We start from the raw sequence: 23973 nt of genomic DNA on the forward strand, positions 1-23973 counted from the left end.
GAAGAATCCATAATTAACTTATTTTGGGACTGCACATTTTGTTCAGTCTTTAGGATTGACTTAAATCTTCTTCTTCTTCTTCCTCGGCCTTTGTCCCGTTCGGTTGCGGGGTCGGCTCTCGGCGGATCATAATCCGCATTGATTTGGCACAATTTTTACGCCGGATGCCCTTCCTGACACAACCCTCCCTATTTTATCCGGGCTTAGGACCGGCACTACAATGCACTGGACTGGTTTGTGCATCTGGCGGCTAGGTATCTATAGGACAATTCAGTGTTTCCAATTAGACTGGTGGCAGGTTTTTGGACTGTGGGAGGAAACCGGAGCACCAGGAGGAAACCCACGCAGACACAGGGAGAACATGCAAACTCTGCACAGAAAGGACCCGGACCGCCCCACCTGGGGATCGAACTCAGGACCTTCTTGCTGTGAGGCGCCACCGTGCCACCCGTTTATAATATACCATTAAATTGCATTATTTATAAATCCCTGGTATATCTTATTTCTTTTAATTATATACCTCGATACCCCAATTTTTAGTTAATTATTATTTAATTCATTGTGTACTTTATATTTTGGCTGTGATTTGTTGTATCTTATGTAAGATACTGTATGTGTTGTTCAATGAAGTTCAGGAAAAAAGTCACAAAGTTAAACAGTATTTTAAAAGTTATACGTCAACGAATTATTAACCTTAATTTATACAAGTAGATCTTGTTTTATTTTGTAGTAAATAACACAAGAAACTTATAAAAAGTGCATGTCTGTCTACAGCACAAAAGCGAATCGCGTTTTGTCAACGCCTTGACCTTCTTGTCTTTCCGTAGCGACTCCACAACAACCGGGATGCTTGGGTGTTTGGCAGAAGTGCTCGAATTTGTGCTGTTTTGCTATTTTAACTGAAAATCTGTCGAATTTGAGAGGAAAACGCGAGCGGATCATTTAAAAGGACTTTATGAATAAAGTTAGAGTATAAAATTTTGTAAAAAGAAGAAAAAATTGTTAAAAGCTCATGACGAACACTATATGCTAGTTTCATGCTAGTACAGTCGCAGGTTCAGTATTGTACAGTAGTGAATGAAATAGTCACTTACCGGGTTTAATACTAAACATACTGATATAAATCAACACTTTACTATCAATACTTTTAATACACTGAGATTAACGGACACTAGACTTATAATACTAGAATAATGGCGCTGACAGATCGAGAACAGGTGAATGGGAATAACGGAGATGAAGCAGATATGATGACTCCAGTAAATCTGCTGGCTGGTTTCACTGACAGTGAAGAGATTCGAACCCTCCTCCTCACACTGCCGGACCAGGTTGAAGACAGGGTGGCCCGGGAGTCTGCCACTGAGAGATTTATAGGTGAGAAAGTGCATTCTCTGTAGACATAATGCACCAGTACACTTAAATAGGGTGACAGCTTTGGGATTGAGTCTAGATAGATAGATAGACAGACAGACACTCACTCACTTTATTTATTCATTAATCCTGAGGGAAATTATTGGCCTCCAGTAGTATAACAAGCAAAATAGGAGAAACTAATACAAATACAAATAAAGTAAGTTGGGTGTAGCGAATGTACAGCGTGCATATATACATTATATGGTATGTAAAAAAAGGTATGTGCAAATTGTGCATCTGGTACATTAATAATAATAGAAGCAGTAGTGTATCTACTCTTATAAACTCTATGTAACATATTTAGTAAATATAATTAAACAATAAAGTAAAATAAAACTAAAATACAAAATAAAAAACAATAAAAACAGTAGTAATAGAAAATATAGAATATATAAAAATTACAGATATACATATACAGTGGGGTCAAAAAGTATTTAGTCAGCCACTGATTGTGCAGGTTCTCCTACTTAGAAAGATGAGAGAGGTCTGTAATTTTCATCATAGGTACACTTCAACTATGAGAGACAAAATGAGAAAAAAAAATCCAGGAAATCACATTGTAGGATTTTTAAAGAATTTTTTTGTAAATTATGGTGGAAAATAAGTATTTGGTCAATAACAAAAGTTCAACTCAATACTTTGTAACATAACCTTTGTTGGCAATGACAGAGGTCAAACGTTTCCTGTAAGTCTTCACCAGGTTTGCACACACTGTAGCTGGTATTTTGGCCCATTCCTCCATGCAGATCTCCTCTAGAGCAGTGATGTTTTGGGGCTGTCGCTGGGCAACACGGACTCCACAAATTTTCTATGGGGTTGAGGTCTGGAGACTGGCTAGGCCACTCCAGGACCTTGAAATGCTTTTTACGGAGCCACTCCTTCGTTGCCCGAGCGGTGTGTTTGGGATCATTGTCATGCTGGAAGACCCAGCCACGTTCCATCTTCAATGCTCTCACTGATGGAAGGAGGTTTTGGCTTAAAATCTCACGATACATGGCCCCGTTCATTCTTCCCTTAACACGGATCAGTCGTCCTGTCCCCTTTGCAGAAAAACAGCCCCAAAGCATGATGTTTCCACCCCTATGCTTCGCAGTAGGTATGGTGTTCTTCAGCATTCTTCTTCCTCCAAACACGACGAGTTGAGTTTTTACCAAAAAGTTCCATTTTGGTTTCATCTGACCACATGATATTCTCCCAATCCTCTTCTGGATCATCCATATGCTCTCTGGCAAACTTCAGACGGGCCTGGACATGTGCTGGCTTAAGCAGGGGGACACGCCTGGCACTGCAGGATTTGAGTTCCTCTCGGCGTAGTGTGTTACTGATGGTAGCCTTTGTTACTTTGGTCCCAGCTCTCTGCAGGTCATTCATCAGGTCCCTCCGTGTAGTTCTGGGATTTTTGCTCACAGTTCTCATGATCATTTTGACCCCACGGGATTGAGGGAGATAATCAATGGTCTTGTATGTCTTCCATTTTCATACAATTGCTCCCACAGTTGATTTATTCACACCAACCTGCTTGCCTATTGTAGATTCACTCTTCCCAGCAGGTCTACAATTTTCTTCCTTGTGTCCGTCGACAGCTCTTTGGTCTTGGCCATGGTTGACTGTTTGAGGCTGTGGACAGGTGTCTTTTATACAGATAACAATGTCAAACAGGTGCCATTAATACAGGTAACGAGTGGAGGACAGAAGAGCTTCTCAAAAAAGAAGTTACAGGTCTGTGAGAGCCAGAAATCTTGCTTGTTTGTGGGTGACCAAATACTTATTTTCCACCATAATTTACAAATAAATTTTTTTTTCTCATTTTGTCTCTCATAGTTGAAGTGTACCTATGATGAAAATTACAGACCTCTCTCATCTTTCTAAGTAGGAGAACCTGCACAATCAGTGGCTGACGAAATACTTTTTGGCCCCACTGTACAAATGTAAGAAAAACAGTGCAAGTAGTAATAACAATATAAGAAATAAAAATTAACAGTGACATGAACTACATTTAGGCAGTAATAAGAACAAAAGTGTGTGTGTGAGTGCGAGTGTGAGAGACATGGTCACCCACTGTCCCTCACCTGGTGGCAGGTGTGTGTGTACAGTTCTGCTACTGTGCACACTGAGCTCTCTCTGTACTCCCCCAGTAGGTGGGGCAGTTTGTCGGGGTCTGGGAGGGAGTTGAAGTTGGTGGTGGTGATGTTAAATTTGACCAAAAGAATACCAGATTGGACTGAGCCTGGCATCACAGTTTTAACAGAAAGCAGGCTTCCAATAGAGAAGGTGGCAAAATATCTGAGGAGGAAACTGGAGCAAATGAACATTTAAGAAGGCACAGATAATGAGATAATGACATGCAATCGATGGCTGAGCACATGTCAGCCTCGGCCCTCCTCGATCATGGGTGTGGTTGGCAACAGTGAAGAGAGAGAGATAAACTCCAACTGGACACGACTGGATTGGGCGAAAGAAGGGGAAAAAAGCTCCATAAACCGTTAATAAAAAAAGACGAATTTCCTCCAGTTTCTTCCAGTTGAACAAAATTATTCAGCTCCTTATATTGTGATTAGGTTTTTGTGGGTCTGTTGGATCAGCATATTTACTACACTGTGCTGAAAACTGATAATAATTGTTTTTATTAATTGTCCTGTGTCTGTGTGGGTTTCCTCCAGGAGCTTCGGTTTTCTCCCACAATCCAAAGACGTGAATTGGACATACAAAATTGCCCATGACTGTGTTTGGCAATAAAAAACTTGAATGGTGACTTGAATGATAACTGCCTGTCCTGAAGTAACTACTTGTCCTGTCATTAACGTAACCAAAGTGTGTACAACATGACGTTAAAATCCTAATAAATAAATAAAATAAATGTAATTTTCTGCTGTAGTGATAATGGATCATTATCAGGAGCAGCCACATCTCCTAGACCCTCACCTGGGTAAGAATCTCACACCCAGAACAACCAAATACACAGTAAAGGCTCTATATGACACTTCCTTAAGCTTTACTAATAATCTGATTTTCAGAATGGATGCTAAATATGCTTTTGGAACTTGTCCGGAATGAGACGTCTCCTCCTCTGCTGGTTCACCTCGGCTTTAAGTTTCTCTACATCATCTCAAAGGCAAGCATGCGTTTCAGTTTGCAAAGCTTTAATCAATATTGCACAGTAGTGTTTTTTTCGGCATCTTACTCACTGTGTGGCTGCTTTCCAGGTTAGAGGCTACAAGACATTCATGCAGCTTTTCCCACATGAGGTATCAGATTTGCAACCAGTGTTGGATCTGTTGTGCAGACAGGACCCAAAAGACACAGAAGTAAGTACCACTAATACAACGTTTACACTGAGATGAGCTTTAAAGAGTGGGATTTCTTTTAGATTTTTTTTTAGGTTAGTCTAATTAGATAACTTGGACCATGTTTGTTTGCTGAAGTTTCACTACAGTATGCTCCAACTTTGCTGCAACTGTTTAGGAAAGGTTCTTTTTTCCCCAGCATGACTGTGCTCCTGTGCACAAGCTCTATAAAGACATGAAGAAAACTTTAGTTTAAAGAAACTCTAGTGTCTTGCACAGAGCCCTTACTTCAGCCCCACTGACCAGCTTTGGAATGAACCAGAACGTCAATTACGCCCTGCTTAACCAACATCTGAATGCTCTTTTAACTGAAAGGGCACAAATTCCAGCAGACATACTTCAAAGCCTTGTGAAAAGCCTTCTCAGAAGAGTGACTGCTGAAAAGATCACATAGATGTCCAACAAGCTTGTGGTCAGGTGTCCAAATATTCGTGGTCATGTAGTATTTTTACCTTACTAGGTTATTAGGGGTGGAACGTTTGCTCTGTGGGTAGTACTGTTGCCTCACAGCAAGAAGGTCCTGAGTTGATTCCCAGGTGGAGCGGTCTTGGTCTTTTCTGTGTGGAGTTTGTATGTTCTCCCTATGTCTGTGTGGGTTTTCCTCCAGAAGCTCCGGTTTCCTCCCACAGTCCAAAGACGTGCAAGTGAGGTGAACAGGAGATACAAAATTGTCCATGACTGTGTTTGACATTCAAACTTGACTTGATGGTTCTTGTGTAACCAGTAACTACCTGTCCTGTCATTAAAGTAACCAAAGTGTGTAAAACATGACGTTAAAATCATAAATAAATAAATAAATCAATATTAGGTTATTACCTGGGTGGTTAGTGTATATGACAATATAAAAAGCACACATACTACAGCATTACAAAACATTATGATTGTATTGTTTCTAATGGCACTTCAGGCTCAGTGGTTACGGTACTGACACATTGTTTAGAAGATCAGGGGTTTAAAAGCAAATCTTGAGTGTTTATAGGATAGTGGTAACTCAGAATTTAAGGTACTGTACTAGTAATCGGCCAGTTTTTTTACCCTCAATTGTTCGAATTATATTCAGTCATAATTGTAGGCATCCAACAGTGGCAACTTGGCGGTGGTAGGGCTTGAATCAGAGACTGACCATCTAATTACTAATTAGTTGAGTAACTGCCAAGCTACCAGTGCCCTGCATCTTTAATGCTCATGTGATAGAAGTTTCAGATAATCCTAAATGTCAAGTTTTCTTTGCTCCGTCTCTCCACAGACATGGGAAACCCGATACGTACTTCTGCTGTGGCTTTCCATGACCTGCCTCATTCCCTTTGATCTCTCACGCTTAGATGGCAATATGAACTCTGACTCCGGGCTTAACAGAGAGACGATTATGAACCGCATCCTGGCTGTGGCAAAGGTATTATATGTTAAGTTTTGAAGACCAGAAGTAGAATCTTTCAGACTTCCAGAAATGGATTGCATTTGAATCAGCTTTAGTCAACTTATTGGTGAGACTGGTTTTAAGCTGTAGAGGATGAAAGTCTGTACATTACTGCACATACAGTATGTACATACAGACTGTCAATCCAACCAAACACCAACATTACAGTTTTTAATTTCATAATCCAAAATGCTAGCTAGGAAAATTTTAGTGTTATACATTTGCACTGAACTTACAATAGAAAAAAAATATTCTAGTTAAAGGGTTTTCAGTCTGTGTACAAGGTTTTCATAGTTTAATACAACCAGTAACAGACCAGTATCAGATTAGTGCTCAGTGTATAGTCCATACTGTGTAGGATATACAGAAATCATTCTTTACTACAACTGTGCATCATAGATACTGTTTTCTAGTCTCAAGATTTCTGAGATGTGCAGTTGCAATCAGAAATAGGTATTATAGTGATGTGTAAAGAATTAGAATGGAAATATACAACAAGAAGCCCTAGGAAACAACTAGTGAATATTAATTCATACATAGAAGCAATTTTGAGGATATAAGTCGACATAATTTGGTAAGTTCTAACAAGCTTCTGACTTTCTCTTGTGGAATCTTCACCTTTAAGGTAAGACAATCCTCTTCAAAAAGCAAATTAAGGGTTGTTATTGGGTCTCAATGGTTTAATCGTTTTTTAATTAACTTTTGATCATACAGGCTAGCAGTAGAGTTTAAGATCAATAATAGTATGTAGGGGCTGAATAATTTTCATTGCAACTGTATATTTTCCAGGCTTAGCACTTTTTTTCAGGAACAAAATACCCCACAAAAACCCAACATTATTTATTAGTTAAAAAACAGATTTCAAGAGGAACAATGTCAGCCTCCTCTTTGTCAACACTTGTTGGCTGATCATGTGACATTTGATGGGAATTTTGACTACAACCCAAACAGGCTCATACCACTCTGTGTGAGTGTGTTTGTGTGAGTGATGTGTGTTTACCTGGAAGATGTTTTACAGTAGATACTTGAAGGTTTTGGGTTGGTTACAGACTGTACTTGGTCTAAAATGAAATAGAACCACTGTTCCACTTTAGCATTGAGTCTGAATGCTTGACATTTTACAAAACATATGTCTCTTATCTGCAGTTTTGATGTTTGTGTGTGTGTGTGTGTTGCAGTCATACCTTCAAGTCAGTGACAAATCAAGGGATGCTGCATCAGTACTGGTATCAAAGTAAGCAGACCATCCTCAGTCATTACTTTCATTATATGTAAAGTCAGGTTCATAAATATCTGGACAAAATTTTGGTTGTTTAACTGTTTACTACAACATAATGGAGTTGGGACTAAATGATGGCTATGATCTTAAAGTACAGAGTCTCGGCTTTAATTTAAGGGGATCTGGATCCAGGTGTGGTGAATGATAAAGAAACAATGGGACCAAAAGTAAATTTTCAGATTATCGAATACTCGTCCCCTTCATATCCAGATGTGTCACTTCCTTGTTGTTCATCCCAGTGTCTCAAACATAGCAATTTCTTGAAAAATAGCAAAAACATGTTGCCTGATGAACAGTTTGGTCTCCAGGTGGTAGGCATCTCTGTATCAAAGCCAACAGTTAAGACTTCATCAAAAACAAATAGAGGAAATAAATTACCACTGGTGAGCCTCAAAAACAGGAAAGCCAGATTAAGGTTTGCAAAAAACATCTGAAACTTGCATTCTGGAACATCTTTTGGACAGATGAGACCAAGCTTAACTTGTACCTTATTTATGAGAAGATTAAAAAACAGAGAAATATGGGCTGCTCATGATCTAAAAAACACCACGCCATCAGTCAAGCACTGAGGTATGGATGTACAAATGCAAATTGCACAAATGCAAATTGCATCAACTGACAAAAGCAGCCAGATGAATTCTGAAGCATATCAGACAATACCGTCAACTTGTGTCCGGCTGATTGCTTCAAAACTCTTTGGACGGCGCTTCACACTGCAACTGGATAATGATCCAAAGCACACAGCAAAGGCTATCAAGGAATCCCTGAAGGCAATGTCAGACTCCTGACTTAAATTCAACTGAACGTGTATTTTTATTTTTTTTTACCAAAGACCAAACTGAAAGCTGAGCACCCCAAAAACATAAATAGGAAATAGGAATTAAAGCAGAGCATTGGCAATGTTAATTGATTTCGGACTTAGTAAGTACAAATAAGACATTTTCATTAATAAAAGTTTTTGTTAGAATCCCAGCAGTGCTATCGGCCAATCAGACGTGATTGGCAATGTCTGTGGGGGAAAGGGGGTTACCAAAGATTGATATTCAGGGTGTGTTAGTGGAAATCTGGATCTGCCAGACCCTGACTTGGATGAAACAGTTGTAAAACATGAAGCTGAAAGGAAAAAATAAATATTTTAGTTTGTCCAATCACTTTTGAGCTCATAAGATCTGTGCATATGTGTGAACATGATTATTATTTTTTACAACATTTTGAAAACAGCTTTAAATTAAAGCTCAAAATCTGAACCTGGATCTTATATCCATTATTTCATTTCAACTCCAGTAGCAGTAGTAGTGATATATAGCTAAGATTACAACAGTGTAATTAGCAAGCAAGTATTTATGAATCTGACTGTAGTAGAAGTCATAGCAGATTTAATGGTAGTAATGGATCCTATTAAATGCTTGTACCTGCTTTTCTCTGACGAGGCTGAAGTTAGTTACTTATTCGCGGCTTCCGATTCGTTTGGTTACTTATTCGCAGCTTCTTATTTAGCGGCTGAAGTTGGTTCCTTATTCATAAAGGGAGCGTTCGCCATGGATATTTGCTGCACACTTTATATTTTACTGACATAAATCAACTAAATGAAGACGTGAACATAATTTTTTTGGCTGATTCTCATCGTGATATTGTCAATGTAAAAATGTGATTCAAATATAATTACAATATTTACTTTGTAAAATATTTTTTCAATTCATTCTTTCAGGCTGCATTTCCACTGTAAGGAAAACCTATTTTTATTCAGAAGCATACTGGTGGCATAATTCATGTCGGGCCAGACAAATAACAAATCCATCATACAAAACTGGTCCCTCTCTGTAAGAAAAAGTAGATTTTAGACTGGCCCAAGTTCATTCTATACCTAAAATCTATAGCCAACATGGCACACTCAGCAATGGTGCACATGAAAATTGATTCAAAGGGGCAATTTCAGAAGCATACTGGTGGCATAATTCAAGTCGGGCCAGACAAATAACAAATTCATTATATAGAACTGGTCCCTCTCTGTAAGAAAAAGTTGATTTTAGCCTGGCCCAGGATCATTTTCTAACTAAAATAGAACTGGCAACATGGCACACTCAGCAATGGTGCACATGTTAATTGATTCAAAGAGAAAACAAATTAGACAACCAAGTTAACCAAAAAGAAGAATTCTCTCCCTGTAAGCAATTTTTACATTTTATTACTTGAGAGAACATGGCAATCATATTAAGAAGTTGCAATCTTTGCCACTGTCTCCTGGGGGCCCTTCACTATACAGCCTACTTGTTCATGTGACGAACGCAAGTCGCATATGCGTTAAACAGCTTTTAATGAGCAGAACCACGAACAAACACGGACTAGTGAACACTGACTAGCAGTAATTTAAAAATAGGCACAAATGTAGACCACAACAATAACCAGTACAAACAAACACAAACGGAAACCACCACAGTAAGTGTGCCATGTTGGCAGTTAGATTTTAGGTATAAAATGATCCTGGGCCAGTCTAAAATCAACTTTTTCCTTACAGAGAGGGACCAGTTCTGTATAATGGATTTGTTATTTGTCTGGCCCGACTTGAATTATGCCACCAGTATGCTTCTGAATAAAAATAGGTTTTCCTTACAGTGGAAATGCAGCCTGAAAGAATGAATTGAACAAATATTTTACAAAGTAAATATTTTAATTATATTTGAATCACATTTTTACATTGACAATATCACGATGAGAATCAGCCAAAAAAATTATGTTCACGTCGTCATTTAGTTGATTTATGTCGGTAAAATATAAAGTGTGCAGCAAATATCCATGGCGAACGCTCCCTTTATGAATAAGGAACCAACTTCAGCCGCTAAATATGAAGCTGCGAATAAGTAACCAAACGAATCGGAAGCCGCGAATAAGTAACTAACTTCAGCCTCGTTTTTCTCTGCGAGTCAAATACACAGTCATTTAAAGTTTTGACCAGCAGAGGGCAGACTGATACTGCCATTCAACCGCACTCATAGCTTGCGCAAAAGTTTGAACACCCTGGTCAAATTTCAGGGCGGCACTGTGGCGTAGTGGGTAGTGCTGTTATGTCACAGCAAGAATGGGCCTTGGTTCAGTTCCCTGGCCGTTCAGCCAGGGTCAATTCTCTGTGGGGTTTACATATTTTCCCTGTGTCTATGTGGGTTTTTTTTTCCAGGTGCTCTGGTTTCATTCTGGCAAGTCCAAAGATGTGCAGTCATACCAACTGGCTCTACAAAAGTGTGTGTGTGTGTGTGTGTCTGGTGGACTGGTCACCTCCGGGGTGTTTCCTACTTTTCACCCAATGAATCAGACCCACTGCAACCCTGACCAGTATACAGTGGTACTAAAACCATGAATAAATCATTTAAAGGAAAGAATGAATGAATTAATTCCAGGTTTTGTTTTTAAGAAACTTTGAGCAGCCAGTCTACTTTCTGCATGATTTGGGAGGAAACCAGAGTACCTGGAGTAGATCTTGTGTGTAGAGAATTTGACAAACTTCACACTTCCAGTAGATTGGCTGAAGATTGACCCCAGGTCTATGTGTCATTCACACATGCAAGCTTGACACAGCAAGTTAACTGATAATGTTTGTTCATTACCCACTTAGAGAAAGGCTGTACCATATTAAATTACTTTGTTTTTTTATTTTATTTTTATTAACCACTTTATTCTGGTCAGGGTCAAGGCAGGTCTGGTTCCACCACAAAACACTTGGCACAAGACAGGAATACCCTAGACAGGGTGCCCACCAGCTTCCCCCCAGACATAGCCAAACATGTCAGTGTAGATGCTCGGCTGGCCGATAGCACCACTGGAGATTAGAACCCGGATGTCAGTGGTAATGGGATAGCATAATAGACTACAGTGCCAACCGAGCACTTTGTTTAACTATTGCTTATTTTTGACCAATTATTTGCTGTTGAGACCATTACAAGCTTATTATTATTTAGCAATTTTGAGTTCGGCTGAAACCTTTAATGTACATAGTGAAAGATTTCAAATAATACATTTTCTGCACCAATAGTTTGAGTATTTATTACTTTATCTATTTTATTCATCACTATAAAAAAAGTGCATCCTTACTTTCTTCTAAATACTGGGTGTAGCACTGAACGTAACAATCTGTTTGACTTGTTTGTTCAGGTTCATGACTCGACCAGATGTGAAGCAGAAGTGGTTAGGCGAGTTTCTGGATTGGACCTGTACAACCATTTCCCAAACCAGTGATGTGACCATGCAGGGCACCGTGGCTCTGGATGGAGCTTTGCATTCTCTGGTAAAGCTTTTTTTTTGCACATTTTGCACACAGATCAAAACAGTGTAGCAAAATTGCTCTGCAGTTTGCAATATTGTTTGTGTTTGTATTTGTTAGTTTGTACCCACAGAGTTACCAGATGATTAGTGAAATTGATGAGCGGGACCACCACTGAGCAGATATTATTTGGAAGGTGGATTATTAATGGCAGTGGTGTAACAGTAAATTATGCTAGCCTATTACTGCTGGGATACCTATGTGAGAGAGACCTTGGTGTCCTTTCTGGGGTATCTGCATTAGTGATCGACCGATATGGGTTTTTTAATGGCCGATGCCGATACCGATATTTAGACGAAAGAAGTGGCCGATGGCCGATATATAAAGCCGATAATACCATTTTTTTACAACTAAAAAATACAATAATAATAATAATAATAATAATACAACAAAACAGAATTAATTAAATAAAATACTTTAAATAAAATACAAATTATTTCAAAGGTTTCAGTGCACTTAACATACACAAGCAGATAGCAGTATCTTTTTGTTTTTAAGAATGAACAAACATGCTTAGTGAAGACAGTTGCACATAGAAGAACTTCTTTTAAGGAGCCATTATTTAAGCACCAAACTGTGTGTGCATTGTGTTTGAGCATTTAGATAAGTAATCAAAATATAAATAAAATATTAACAAAAATATTTGTGAATAAAAAATAATGAAGTTAAAGTTAAAGTGAAATATTTGGGAAAAAAAAGGTTGTAAACCCTGTCCAAGTCAAGAGCAGCAAATTGTAGGAAACAGTTTCCAGTCTTGAAATAAAATGGCAATATCCTCACTGAATGTTTTCTCAGCCTCTCTTTTTTAGTAGTCCCAGTCTAAAAGCAGCAAGTTGTAATGCAGGAAACAAAGTTTCTCTGCATTTTCTCCAGTGAGCCTGTTTCTTTTCTTCTCATAAATGGTCCCAATCTCACTAAAAATTCTCGTTCTTGTGCATTCACTGATGTCTGCCTGGAGAGTGGCAAAATGGACACACGGGGCGCTCTAACAACAGCCAGACCAATGACTGTATACAGTCACTGAGCTGACGGAGGCAATGTTTAAATATCGGCCTTGTGCGCACATATATCGGCCGATGCCGATTATCAAAAAAATGCCAAAAATCGGCCCGTCGATCACTAATCTGCATTGTGCCCAGTGATTCCCAGAAAAGACCCTAAACAGGATAAAGCAGTAGTAAAACTACAGTAAAATGAAAATTAAATGATAAACATTTTTGGCACTGCATTGACTGAAATGGTCGTGCCAGCTTTATGAGTTTCTGGTACAGTACCATGCTGGTACAGTACCATGTTAGTGCCAGCGCTGCTAGAGAATTAATTGTATAAAAATCACATAATATTTGGTCACTGATAGACTTATGATGCTCCCGTAGCACTGTCGCCTCACAGCAAGAAGGTCCTGGGTTCGATCCCCAGATGGGGCGGTCCGGGCCTTTTCTGTGTGGAGTTTGCATGTTCTCCTTGTGTCTGCGTGGGTTTCCTCCGGGAGCTCCGGTTTCCTCCCACAGTCCAAAAACATGCAAAAACATTTTAAATCGGAGATACAAAATTGTCCATGACTGTGTTTGACATTAAACTTGTGAACTGATGAATCTTGTGTAACGAGTGACTACCATTTCTGCCATGAATGTAACCAAAGTGTGTAAAACATGACGTTAAAATCCTAATAAATAAATATGATGCTCCATTTTTTACAGTTGGAAGGGGCAAAATTCATAGCAGCAAATAACCTGCAGTCAGTAACTGAACACATACTATGTACAGCTGAATTAGGTGTAGTCTTACGACAACTGTATGATTTATAACTAGGGCTCTACTTAATTCAAGGGAAAATGTACTTAATTTCACAGACCTTGTTTTTCAAAAATCACAGATTTCACAGATTTTTAAACAAAAGTGCCACATTTCACGGCAGTCATTACATTACACTCATAAATTGAATGATAGAATAAATTGAAGCTACGATACACAGCACAGCCTACCTTGACGGTTAAATGTAAGCCTGGAACAGCCAGCGACGATACGAGGCTTCATGTTCTATCTCGAAGATGAAAATTCTCGTCTGTGTTTTGACACACCCACCTCTGCGTACACAGAATTGGTTGTGAGTTTTCCAAACTCCATTATCTGAGTCGCGATTTTAGCTGCTTTACACTTCGACATCTTGGACATTTTGACTAAGCGATTGCTAAATGAATTGCAGTAGGATTGCTAGGACCACCTCATAGTGCAAATTAACCAGTAAACGTGAGGCACTTGAAAAATGTTTATTATGGTCCTACAATCAAGTCAGCAGTTTTTTGAATTCCAGTGGTTATTTTGACAAATTTCAGTCAGGCTTTCGAGCTCACCACAGCACTGAAACGGCTCTCATAAAAGTGTTAAATGATCTACGGCTGAATACTGACTCGGGTAAAATATCAGTTCTGGTTTTACTGGATCTTAGTGCTGCCTTTGACACTGTAGATCATAGAATATTGCTGGATAGGTTGGAAAACTGTGTTGGACTTTCCGGAACAGTCCTTAATTGGTTCAGGTCTTATTTAGAAGACCGGAGTTTCTTCATCACTATTGGCAGCTGTGAATCTGACAGGGTGGCTATGACATGTGGAATCCCCCAGGGATCAGTTCTCGGACCTCTTCTGTTCAATCTTTATATGCTGCCATTAGGCCAAATGCTACAGGCTAACAACGTTGATTATCATAGTTATGCAGATGACACACAGATATATCTGGCTCTCTCACCAGATGATTACAGCCCAATAGATTCACTGTGTCAGTGTCTAGAGAACATCAATAACTGGATGAGCCAGAATTTTTTACAGTTAAATAAGGACAAAACAGAGATTGTTGTGTTTGGCAGCAAAGAGAAGAGGATTAGTGTCAGTGAACACCTCAGTTCCCGGGCTCTAAAAACCAAAGTCCAAGTCCGAAATCTTGGCGTTCTAATATACTTAGATCTCACATTCACCAGCCATATTAAAACCATCACCAAAACAGCCTTCTACCATCTTAGAAATATAGTCAAAATCAAGGGTCTAAGTGTGCCAACAAGACCTAGAGAAGCTGATCCATGCTTTTATCTCCAGTAGGGTGGACTATTGTAATGGTCTCTTAACTGGACTTCCCAAAAAGACCATTAAACAGTTACAGCTCATTCAGAACGCTGCTGCTAGAGTTTTAACTAAGACGAAGAGAACTGAGCACATCACTCCAGTTCTAAAATCTCTACACTGGCTTCCGGTCAGTTACAGAATAGAATTTAAAGTGCTGCTACTGGTCTATAAATCACGGAATGGGTTCGGCCCAGAATACATCTCAGAAATGTTTAGAGAATATAAACCCAGTAGATCTCTTAGATCCATGGATTCAGGTCAGCTAGCTGAGCCCAGAGTCCAAACTAAACATGGTGAAGCAGCATTTAGCTGTTGGGCTGCATATAACTGGAACAGACTGCCAGGAGATATTAGATGTTCCGCAAATGTAGAAATCTTTAAATCCAGGTTAAAAACATTTCTTTTTTCTTGTGCCTATGATTGAGCTCAAAATTTTTGCTATTACCCTCATTTTACCATATTTCTTTTAGTTTTTCATGCTCTTAATAATTCTTTTTATAGAATAGTGTACATTCTAAATTGTAGTGTATATTCTACTATATTTTCTTTTAGTTTTCATGTTTTAATTGCTTATCTCTCTTGTTTTAATTTCGTATTTCCCAAATTGTAGGTTATACTTTACAGTATTTTCTTACAGTATTACATGAGGAACACCTCATGTCACGGTCCGTGATGCGATTAGGTAGGACCTTAAATAAAAGATAGCTCGTGAACTAGAGTGAGGTAGTGTACACCGATGAGGCATAACATTATGACCACCTTCCTAATATTGTGTTGGTCCCCCTTTTGCTGCCAAAACAGCCCTGACTCGTCGAGGCATGGAGGCTGACACCTTTCTATCAGAACCAGCATTAACTTCTTCAGCAATTTGAGCTACAGTAGCTCGTCTGTTGGATCAGTAGCTACAGTAGCTCGTCTGTTGGCCCAGCCTTTGCTCCCCACATGCATCAATGACCCTTGGCCGCAATTGATTAGCAGCCTGTCCAAAGTTTATTCACACCTTGTGCCTGGTGTTTCCTGGTAAATAAATGTACCTTATGATTAATTGAAACTAAGGTATTATTAAAGGTGTTATTGCTTTTACTCAACTATGAATATTGAGGGTCTATTAAAAAAAACAAAAAAAAACAATAGTATTGAAGATAATATTTTGACCGATTTCAGAGGCTTCTGGTGTGTTAGAGTTCTTACTATTCTGTCCAGCAGGGGGTGCTGGTTTGCTACTGGTTCCTCACATCTGGTTGAATTCTTGTGTACTGTAAAAGCTCTGCCTGAGGACAAACGAGCAGCCAATAAAACTTTCAGGTTCTACAGATCAAATAAACAATACAGAATCCCTGGCTGTGTAACCTGGCTCAGGAAATATTGCTATGACATAATCTGTATATAATGCTAGGTGTGTGTGTTTTTGGGAGTTGACTAATGTGCGTAGCTGTGAGATATAGCTTTAGCAGGTGTTTTTAACATGTTGTATTAGCACTATGCATGTCTAACATACCTGCTAAAGCAGTGGGAATCAGCTCATCTGGTTAAAAGATGAAAACCGACTGGAAGCATTAGTGTTATTTGGGACAGCAAACAGGATTTCTGCTCCTGGCTTAAAAACCGGCCCCGTGTGTTTTTTTGGTGAGCTGGAGCCAGTAAAAGGTGGTGCTGCTTGCTGCTTTTGTTAACCCTGGTGTGTCTTATTCACCTGGGGCTTTCAAAACTGGCTCTGTGTGTCATGAATGCCCGAGGAAACAAAACCGTCACCAGAGTTTTGCATCAGCTTAAATGTCACCAGGCTACAGCTTTGGCAAGCAAAGACAAGATGAGCATTCCTCGCAGGTTTCTATTTAGAAGTGCCGCTCCTGTTGGCTGTTAATTAGAATTCCATGTGCCAACCGGTGTGAACTGAAGGTGTGAAGAAAATTTTTTCTTTTTTTTCCTGGTGTCTGACAAGGGCTCAGTGGTAAAAGTATCTGCCAGGTTGCCACTGTTCTGTCCTTTAGCAAGGTCCTTAAGCAAGGCCCTTAATTGCTTGCAGTGTATACAGTTTCAGTTGTTAGTCTCTTTGGATGAAGGTGTCTGCTAAATGCTGAAATTGTACAAACCGGATTCCAAAAAAGTTGGGACACTAAACAAATTGTGAATAAAAACTGAATGCAATGATGTTGAGGTGCCAACATCTAATATTTTATTCAGAATAGAACACAAATCACAGATCAAAAGTTTAAACTGAGAGAATGTATCATTTTAAGGGAAAAATATGTTGTTTCAAAATTTCATGGCATCAACAAATCCCAAAAAAGTTGGGACAAGGCCATTTTTACCACTGTGTGGCATCCCCCCTTCTTCTTACAACACTCAACAGACGTCTGGGGACAGAGGAGACCAGTTTCTCAAGTTTAGAAATAGGAATGCTCTCCCATTCATGTCTAATACAGGCCTCTAACTGTTCAATCGTCTTGGGCCTTCTTTGTCGCACCTTCCTCTTTATGATGCGCCAAATGTTCTCTATAGGTGAAAGATCTGGACTGCAGGCTGGCCATTTCAGTACCCGGATCCTTCTCCTACGTAGCCATGATGTTGTGATTGCTGCAGAATGTGGTCTGGCATTATCTTGTTGAAAAATGCAGAGTCTTCCCTGAAAGAGATGACGTCTAGATGGGAGCATATGTTGTTCTAGAACCTGAACATAGTTCTCTGCATTAATGGTGCCTTTCCAGACATGCAAGCTGCCCATGCCACAAGCACTCATGCAACCCCATACCATCAGTGATGCAGGCTTCTGAACGGAGCGTTGATAACAACTTGGGTCATCCTTGTCCTCTCTGGTCCGGATGACATGGCGTCCCAGTGTTCCATAAAGAACTTCAAATCGTGACTCATCTGACCACAGAACAGTCTTCCATTTTGCCACACTCCATTTTAAATAACCCCTGGCCCAGTGCAAACGTCTGAGCTTGTGGAGCTTGCTTAGAAATGGCTTCCTCTTTGCACTGTAGAGTTTCAGCTGGCAACGGCAGATGGCACGGTAGATTGTGTTCACTGACAATGCTTTCTGGAAGTATTCCTGAGCCCATTCTGTTATTTCCTTGACAGTGGCATTCCTGTTTGAGGTGCAGTGACGTTTAAGGGCCCGGAGATCACGAGCATCCAGTAGAGTTTTACGGCCTTGACCCTTACGCACAGCGATTGTTCCAGATTCTCTGAATCTTTTGATGATGTTATGCACGGTTGATGATGATAACTTAAAAGTCTTTGCTATTTTACGCTGGGTAACACCATTCTGGTATTGCTGCACTATCTTTTTGCGCAACAATGGTGGAATTGGTGATCCTCTTACCATCTTGGCTTCTGAGAGACACTGACACTCTGAGAAGCTCTTTTTATACCCAATCATGTTGTCAATTGACCTAATTAGTGTTAATTGGTCTTCCAGCTGTTCGTTATATGCTCAATTTCCTTTTTCCAGCCACTTATTGCTACTTGTCCCAACTGTTTTGGGATTTGTTGACACTGTGAAATTTTGAATCAACATATTTTTCCTTTAAAATGTTACATTTACTCAGATTAAACTTTTGATCTGTCATCTATGTTCTATTACGAATAAAATATTGACATTTGCCATCTCCTCATCATTGCATTCAGTTTTTATTCACAATTTGTTTAGTGTCCCAACTTTTTTGGAATCCGCTTTGTAAATGTAAATTATCTGGCTGGTGTGTTCAGGCAAGCCATGGACTTTACATGGTCCAGGTCAGAACAAATCTCAGAAATCTGTGCTAACCCACCACTGCTGAGCTTTCAAATTCAAATCCCAGCTCTGTTATCGACTTGGCCGGGCATCCAACAGATGCTATTGGCTGTTTCTGAGGGAGGAGGGTTGACAGTTCTTCTCACTGATGCCGTAAATACGATCTCTGCTCACTGGTCGAGGGCAGGATGATCACAGAATAATATTTCTTACATTTCTTCTTACCTTATCTATTTCTTTTACCTTTTTTATTTTTTACATAATCCAGTCATGGAGCCTCTCTCTCGTTGTTGCCATGCCCTACTTTCCATTAGACCTGGAACCCTTCAACCCAGTTAAGCAACTTTAGGATGAATTGGAACGTCTTGTTCAACATTAGCACCAGACCTCACACACTAACATTTTGTTAAAGCTTTTCTAGAAGAGGTTAGACTGTTACAGCTTTGAATTGAGTTGCCTCCAAATAAATGCTTATAGTTTTGAACCAAGATGCCCAGGTTTCCACATACTTCGGCCATATAACGTTTATTGATGCACAAAAAACCCTACATAGTTGATTACTATTTTCTCTCTTTGTATTTCCTGGGATTTTCTGGAAAATTCTAAGCACATTTTGTCTCCTGAATCTCTTCTCTTTTTCTTCACCAGGCTCAGCTTTCTAAGCATGGCAAGCGTGAGGACTTCCTTCAGTATGGTGGGTAATACTTCTGCTTGCCCATTTCTCAACTCTGCTGGGGTTTACCAGCTCCAATACCTATGTGATATTGATATTTCTGAGTGTGTCTGTCTGTGTGTGTGTGTGTGTGTGTGTGTGTGTGTTTGCAGCTCCCAAAGTGCTCCAGTGTTTGGATCAGAAGAGATTAGCAGAAAGTAACCAGGCCATGCTGAGGAAGCTCAGTGTGAAGGTGGTACAGAGACTGGGCCTCACTTTTGTCAAACCCCGTGTGGCCAAGTGGAGGTAAGAGCTCTGTGTTTCAACCCTGTTTTTAAATTCACTCCCTGCCTTACTCTCTTTACTTGTCCTCTAGGTAAGTGGCCATTCTAAAGCTTTTAGTTCAGGCTAGGTGTGATGTATCTTTGTTCCACCAACAAAGTTCTGGTGCTGGAGCTGATGCCAGTTCCTGCAAACTAGTGAATGGCTTTGTGTTTACACTGGATTGAGAACCCAATGATTATATATGTGAAAATGGGAACATTTTGGGTGACTCTTTTTTGCAGAGCATCTTTAAACAGGAAACAGTTCTAGGATTTGGGGTATGAACTGCTAGGTCTCGTCACAACATCGTTATTCAGCGTCTCTATACTTTTAAGTCATTTTTTGACTGTGCTAGCTCAGTGGTTAAGGTACTGGATTAATAATCAGAAGGCTGAGCTCTACCACCACCAAGATGCCACTGTCGGGCTCCTGAGCAAAGTCCGTAATTCTTAGTTGCTTAAATTGTGTTAGTTTACGACCGTAATACTGTATGCTTTAAATACTGTATATAAATGCAAATATAAATAAATTAATATAAATAATAAATAAAAATATTAAAATATAATAATATAAAAGTTATAATATAAATATTTTCTGATTCTTTTCTGATGCATAATTCAGTTATGCCTCAGCCATAGCATACAGAGATGGCCTAACATTCTTCTTAACCCTTTAACGGTCTGCTCAGCTATCTTGTTTGGGCCATATCTACTTTTTGGTTGACGTGTTAAATTTAAAAATATTGGTAGATGTCACTGTGGTTTTAAGTAAACAACTTTTCTAACCAATATGTTAACTTAAAGCTAACAGCTGAAAAATCATCCGTAAGAGTCGCATCATTTTTGTGATCATCTCAACTGTTTGGTTGAGGCTCATTAAAAAATACAATATAAGTAAGCATATAAAATGTTTGTTGTTGGTAAAGTCCCAAAAAACTAAACTAGAAATGCAAAGAAATATTTTTTAAACATTATTGTTTTGGTGAGACCATTAATGGGTTAAGAATTTTCTGATAAGAGTTTGAGATTCTGAAGTTGCCTTGGTAGTAATTCTTAATGCAGCAAAGAACCTTCACACTATAACTACCACATCCACATATGAACCATTCAGCCTTTATTTATAAAAAGAGTCTGCGTTTGCTGTGCAGGTACCAGAGAGGAAGCAGATCTCTGGCTTTCAACCTTAGCCAGTCCACTGCTGAAGGTAAAGTTCTGGATGTAAAACCCGAGCTGGAGTCTGTCAGCTCAGAGGAGGACTATGACATACCCGAGGAGGTGGAGAACGTCATCGGTAAGTTCCACTTTCTACTGTTGTGGAGGAAACGTGGAAGGGGTGCCAAGTGGCGTTTTGGCTTGTTTCATTATAACTTATTGTTGGTGCTTTTTGCAGAGCAATTGCTGGTGGGGCTGAAAGATAAGGAGACTATAGTGCGCTGGTCTGCAGCTAAAGGGTGAGAACATCTACAGTTTAGTTTCCTACTCGATTCTAATAACCTCAATCATAAAAACTAATTTTTCCACTTACCCTAAATGTGAGGTTCCGTTACATGTTAGCAACATGAACCCTGAACATTATAACTAAACCACAGGTGAAATCATTAGCTTTAATGTGAAGTTGGTTCCCCCTCCTCTAATATAACACCCTTCACTTCTGCTGCAACTTGATTCTAGATATTAAATTATGACTGATGGAATCACTTCCATTCAGCTTCAAGAGCATTACTAAGGTTGGGAGATGATGTTGGGTAGCAAGACCTGGCTCACAGTCGCTTTTCCAATTTGTCTTGAAGGCTGGGTAGTGTTGAGATCAAAGCTATTAGCAGATCACACCAAATTTGAGTTACCAGTTCTGTTCAGCTTGCATTATGCACTAGGCTACTGTCTTGGTCAAACAGGAAAAGACCTTTCCCAAACTTTTACCCAACACAAACCATCAAACCCAACACCAGACTATTATTTCTTCAGGAAATGTGTCCACTAGTACAGCTGATGTTGCTTAAAGAGGCAGTTTGGAACAAAAAAGCCTCCAACACTGAATAAAAATCTTGCAACTTTATGAGATATTGGAATGCAGCAAGCACAGCTCCAAAATTAAAAGATAATACATTCAAAATTTTTTTTTTTGTTCTTAACCGTGTTTGTGTTCAGTATTGGAAGAGTGACTGGAAGGCTGCCCAAGGAGCTGGCAGACGATGTGGTTGGCTCAGTTTTGGACTGTTTCAGGTATGTGCATTGTATGCATTTTCTGTTCCTTTATTAATGAATTTGCTGCATAAGTTGTAGGTTTATTTGACTTTTTGTGTTTGTGATATGCTGAGGATGGTGTGTATCAGTGCTGCTTATATAGAAGTGAGATAGCAGGACTGGAAATACAAGTCTTTTCTTGATAAGGGCTTTTTTTTACATTTTGTGTGCTTTTCTTTGTTTAGAAGTTCAAGAGTTCAAGAGAGGCTTTATTGTCATTATAGCTATTACACTGATTAGCAATAACATTAAAACCACCTCCTTGTTTCGACACTCACTGTCCATTTTATCAGCTCCACTTACCATATAGAAGTACTTTGTAGTTCTACAGTTACTGACTGTAGTCCATCTGTTTCTCTACATGCTTTGTTAACCCCCTTTCATGCTGTTCTTCAGTGGTCAGGACTCTCCCAGGACCACTACACAGCAGGTATTATTTAGGTGGTGGATCATTCTCAGCACTGCAGTGACACTGACATGGTGGCGGTGTGTTAGTGTGTGTTGTGATGGTATGAGTGGATAAGACACAGCAGCGCTGCTGGAGTTTTTAAACACCTCACTGTCACTGCTGGACTGAGAATAGTCCACCAACCAAAAATATCGAGCCAATAGCGCCCCGTGGGCAGCGTTCTGTGACCACTGATGGAGGTCTAGAAGATGACCAACTCAAGCAGCAGCAATAGATGAGCGATCGTCTCTGACTTTACATCTACAAGGTGGACCAACTAGGTAGGAGTGTCTAATAGAGTGGACAGTGAGTGGACACGGTGTTTAAAAACTCCAGCAGCGCTGCTGTGTCTGATCCACTCATACCAGCACAACACACACTAACACACCACCACCATGTCAGTGTCACTGCAGTGCTGAGAATGATCCACCACCTAAATAATACCTGCTCTGTGGTGGTCCTGTGGGGGTCCTGACCATTAAAGAACAGGGTGAAAGCAGGCTAAAAACGTATGTAAAGAAACAGATGGACTACAGTCAGTAATTGTAGAACTACAAAGTGCTTCTATATTGTAAGTGGAGCTGATAAAATGAACAGTGAGTGTAGAAACAGGGTGGTGGTTTTAATGTTATGGCTGATCAGTGTACAAGTACATAACGATACGAAACAATGTTCCACCAAGACCAGGGTGCAACATAAACACAAGTGCAAAACAATGCAGTATACACAGTATAGATAAAAAAAGAGTACAATACATACAAAAGACATTTTTGATCTGAAGAGTTTGAGGTGACAGGACCAAAGACAAGTTTAGTGTTGGCCAGTACATGGTAATGAGTAAATGATAAGTAAGGTGAAAATATTTTCTGATATACAGTTATCAGCGTAGGGTTTATATAGCAGCAGATATTAAAGAGTGATGTGCAAAAAATGCTATATTGTGCAGAGATGCAAGTAATATAGTAACTTGGTAGTTGTGTATTGAAGTTGTCCAGAGTCCAGGGAAAAAGACTGTGTGTGTGTGTGCGCGCATGTGTAAGTGCATGTGTGGTTGTGTTAGTGTATGTATGTGTATGTGCAAATGTGTGCTTTGAGTAGCTTTTGAGCTGGTGTGTTTACTTGTATTCCAGCTTTCAGGAGACAGATAACGCATGGCATGGGGGATGCCTCGCTCTTGCTGAGCTGGGTCGTAGAGGATTGCTGCTTCCTTCACGCCTTTCAGATGGTAGGTTTACCTCCTCAATTTTTTAGTGGAGGAATAACAGAAAATCGCAAAATCCTCAGATTACTATTGAAATAAAAATATTTCTGGTGGGATATGTGCATGCCTTCAAGGACAGCAAGGAGCACTTGTAGGCTTTTTATACTCTGGTCAAATGAAAGAAAGAATAAAATAGAATGGAATGTCTTTATCTGTCATATGTATATATATATATATACACATGTACAGTACAATGTAAGGATAGGGGTCAGAGCACAGTGTCAGCCATGGTATGGCGCCTCTGGAGCAGAGAGGGTTATAGTTCTTGCTCATGGGCCCAACACTGGCAGCATGGCAGAGCCAAGATTCAAACTCTCAATTTTTTGATTGATAGCTCAAAGCTCTACCCACTAGTCTAATTGGCGGCAACCTTTCAAATTTGAGAAAAAAAAATTAGATTGATACTAAACTATGGAGGTGGG

General features: G+C 39.6%; 1 protein-coding gene across 1 annotated transcript in view; it reads left to right on the top strand.

Annotated features, from left to right (window-relative positions):
* Nucleotides 1-839: 839 nt before the first annotated feature.
* Nucleotides 840-23973, top strand: part of tbcd (tubulin folding cofactor D) — an 86429-nt gene continuing 63295 nt past the window's right edge. The window contains exons 1-13 of the mRNA XM_063015908.1: nt 840-1374; nt 4289-4339; nt 4428-4525; nt 4617-4718; nt 6004-6150; nt 7353-7408; nt 11597-11729; nt 19272-19317; nt 19449-19581; nt 20747-20889; nt 20989-21049; nt 21747-21821; nt 23421-23515. Of these exons, the coding sequence (XP_062871978.1) occupies nt 1194-1374; nt 4289-4339; nt 4428-4525; nt 4617-4718; nt 6004-6150; nt 7353-7408; nt 11597-11729; nt 19272-19317; nt 19449-19581; nt 20747-20889; nt 20989-21049; nt 21747-21821; nt 23421-23515 (1321 nt within the window). The 5' untranslated portion in view covers nt 840-1193. The remainder of the gene's footprint in view (nt 1375-4288; nt 4340-4427; nt 4526-4616; nt 4719-6003; nt 6151-7352; nt 7409-11596; nt 11730-19271; nt 19318-19448; nt 19582-20746; nt 20890-20988; nt 21050-21746; nt 21822-23420; nt 23516-23973) is intronic.

This window comes from Trichomycterus rosablanca, chromosome 2 (assembly GCF_030014385.1).
Source record: "Trichomycterus rosablanca isolate fTriRos1 chromosome 2, fTriRos1.hap1, whole genome shotgun sequence".
NCBI lineage: Eukaryota > Metazoa > Chordata > Actinopteri > Siluriformes > Trichomycteridae > Trichomycterus > Trichomycterus rosablanca.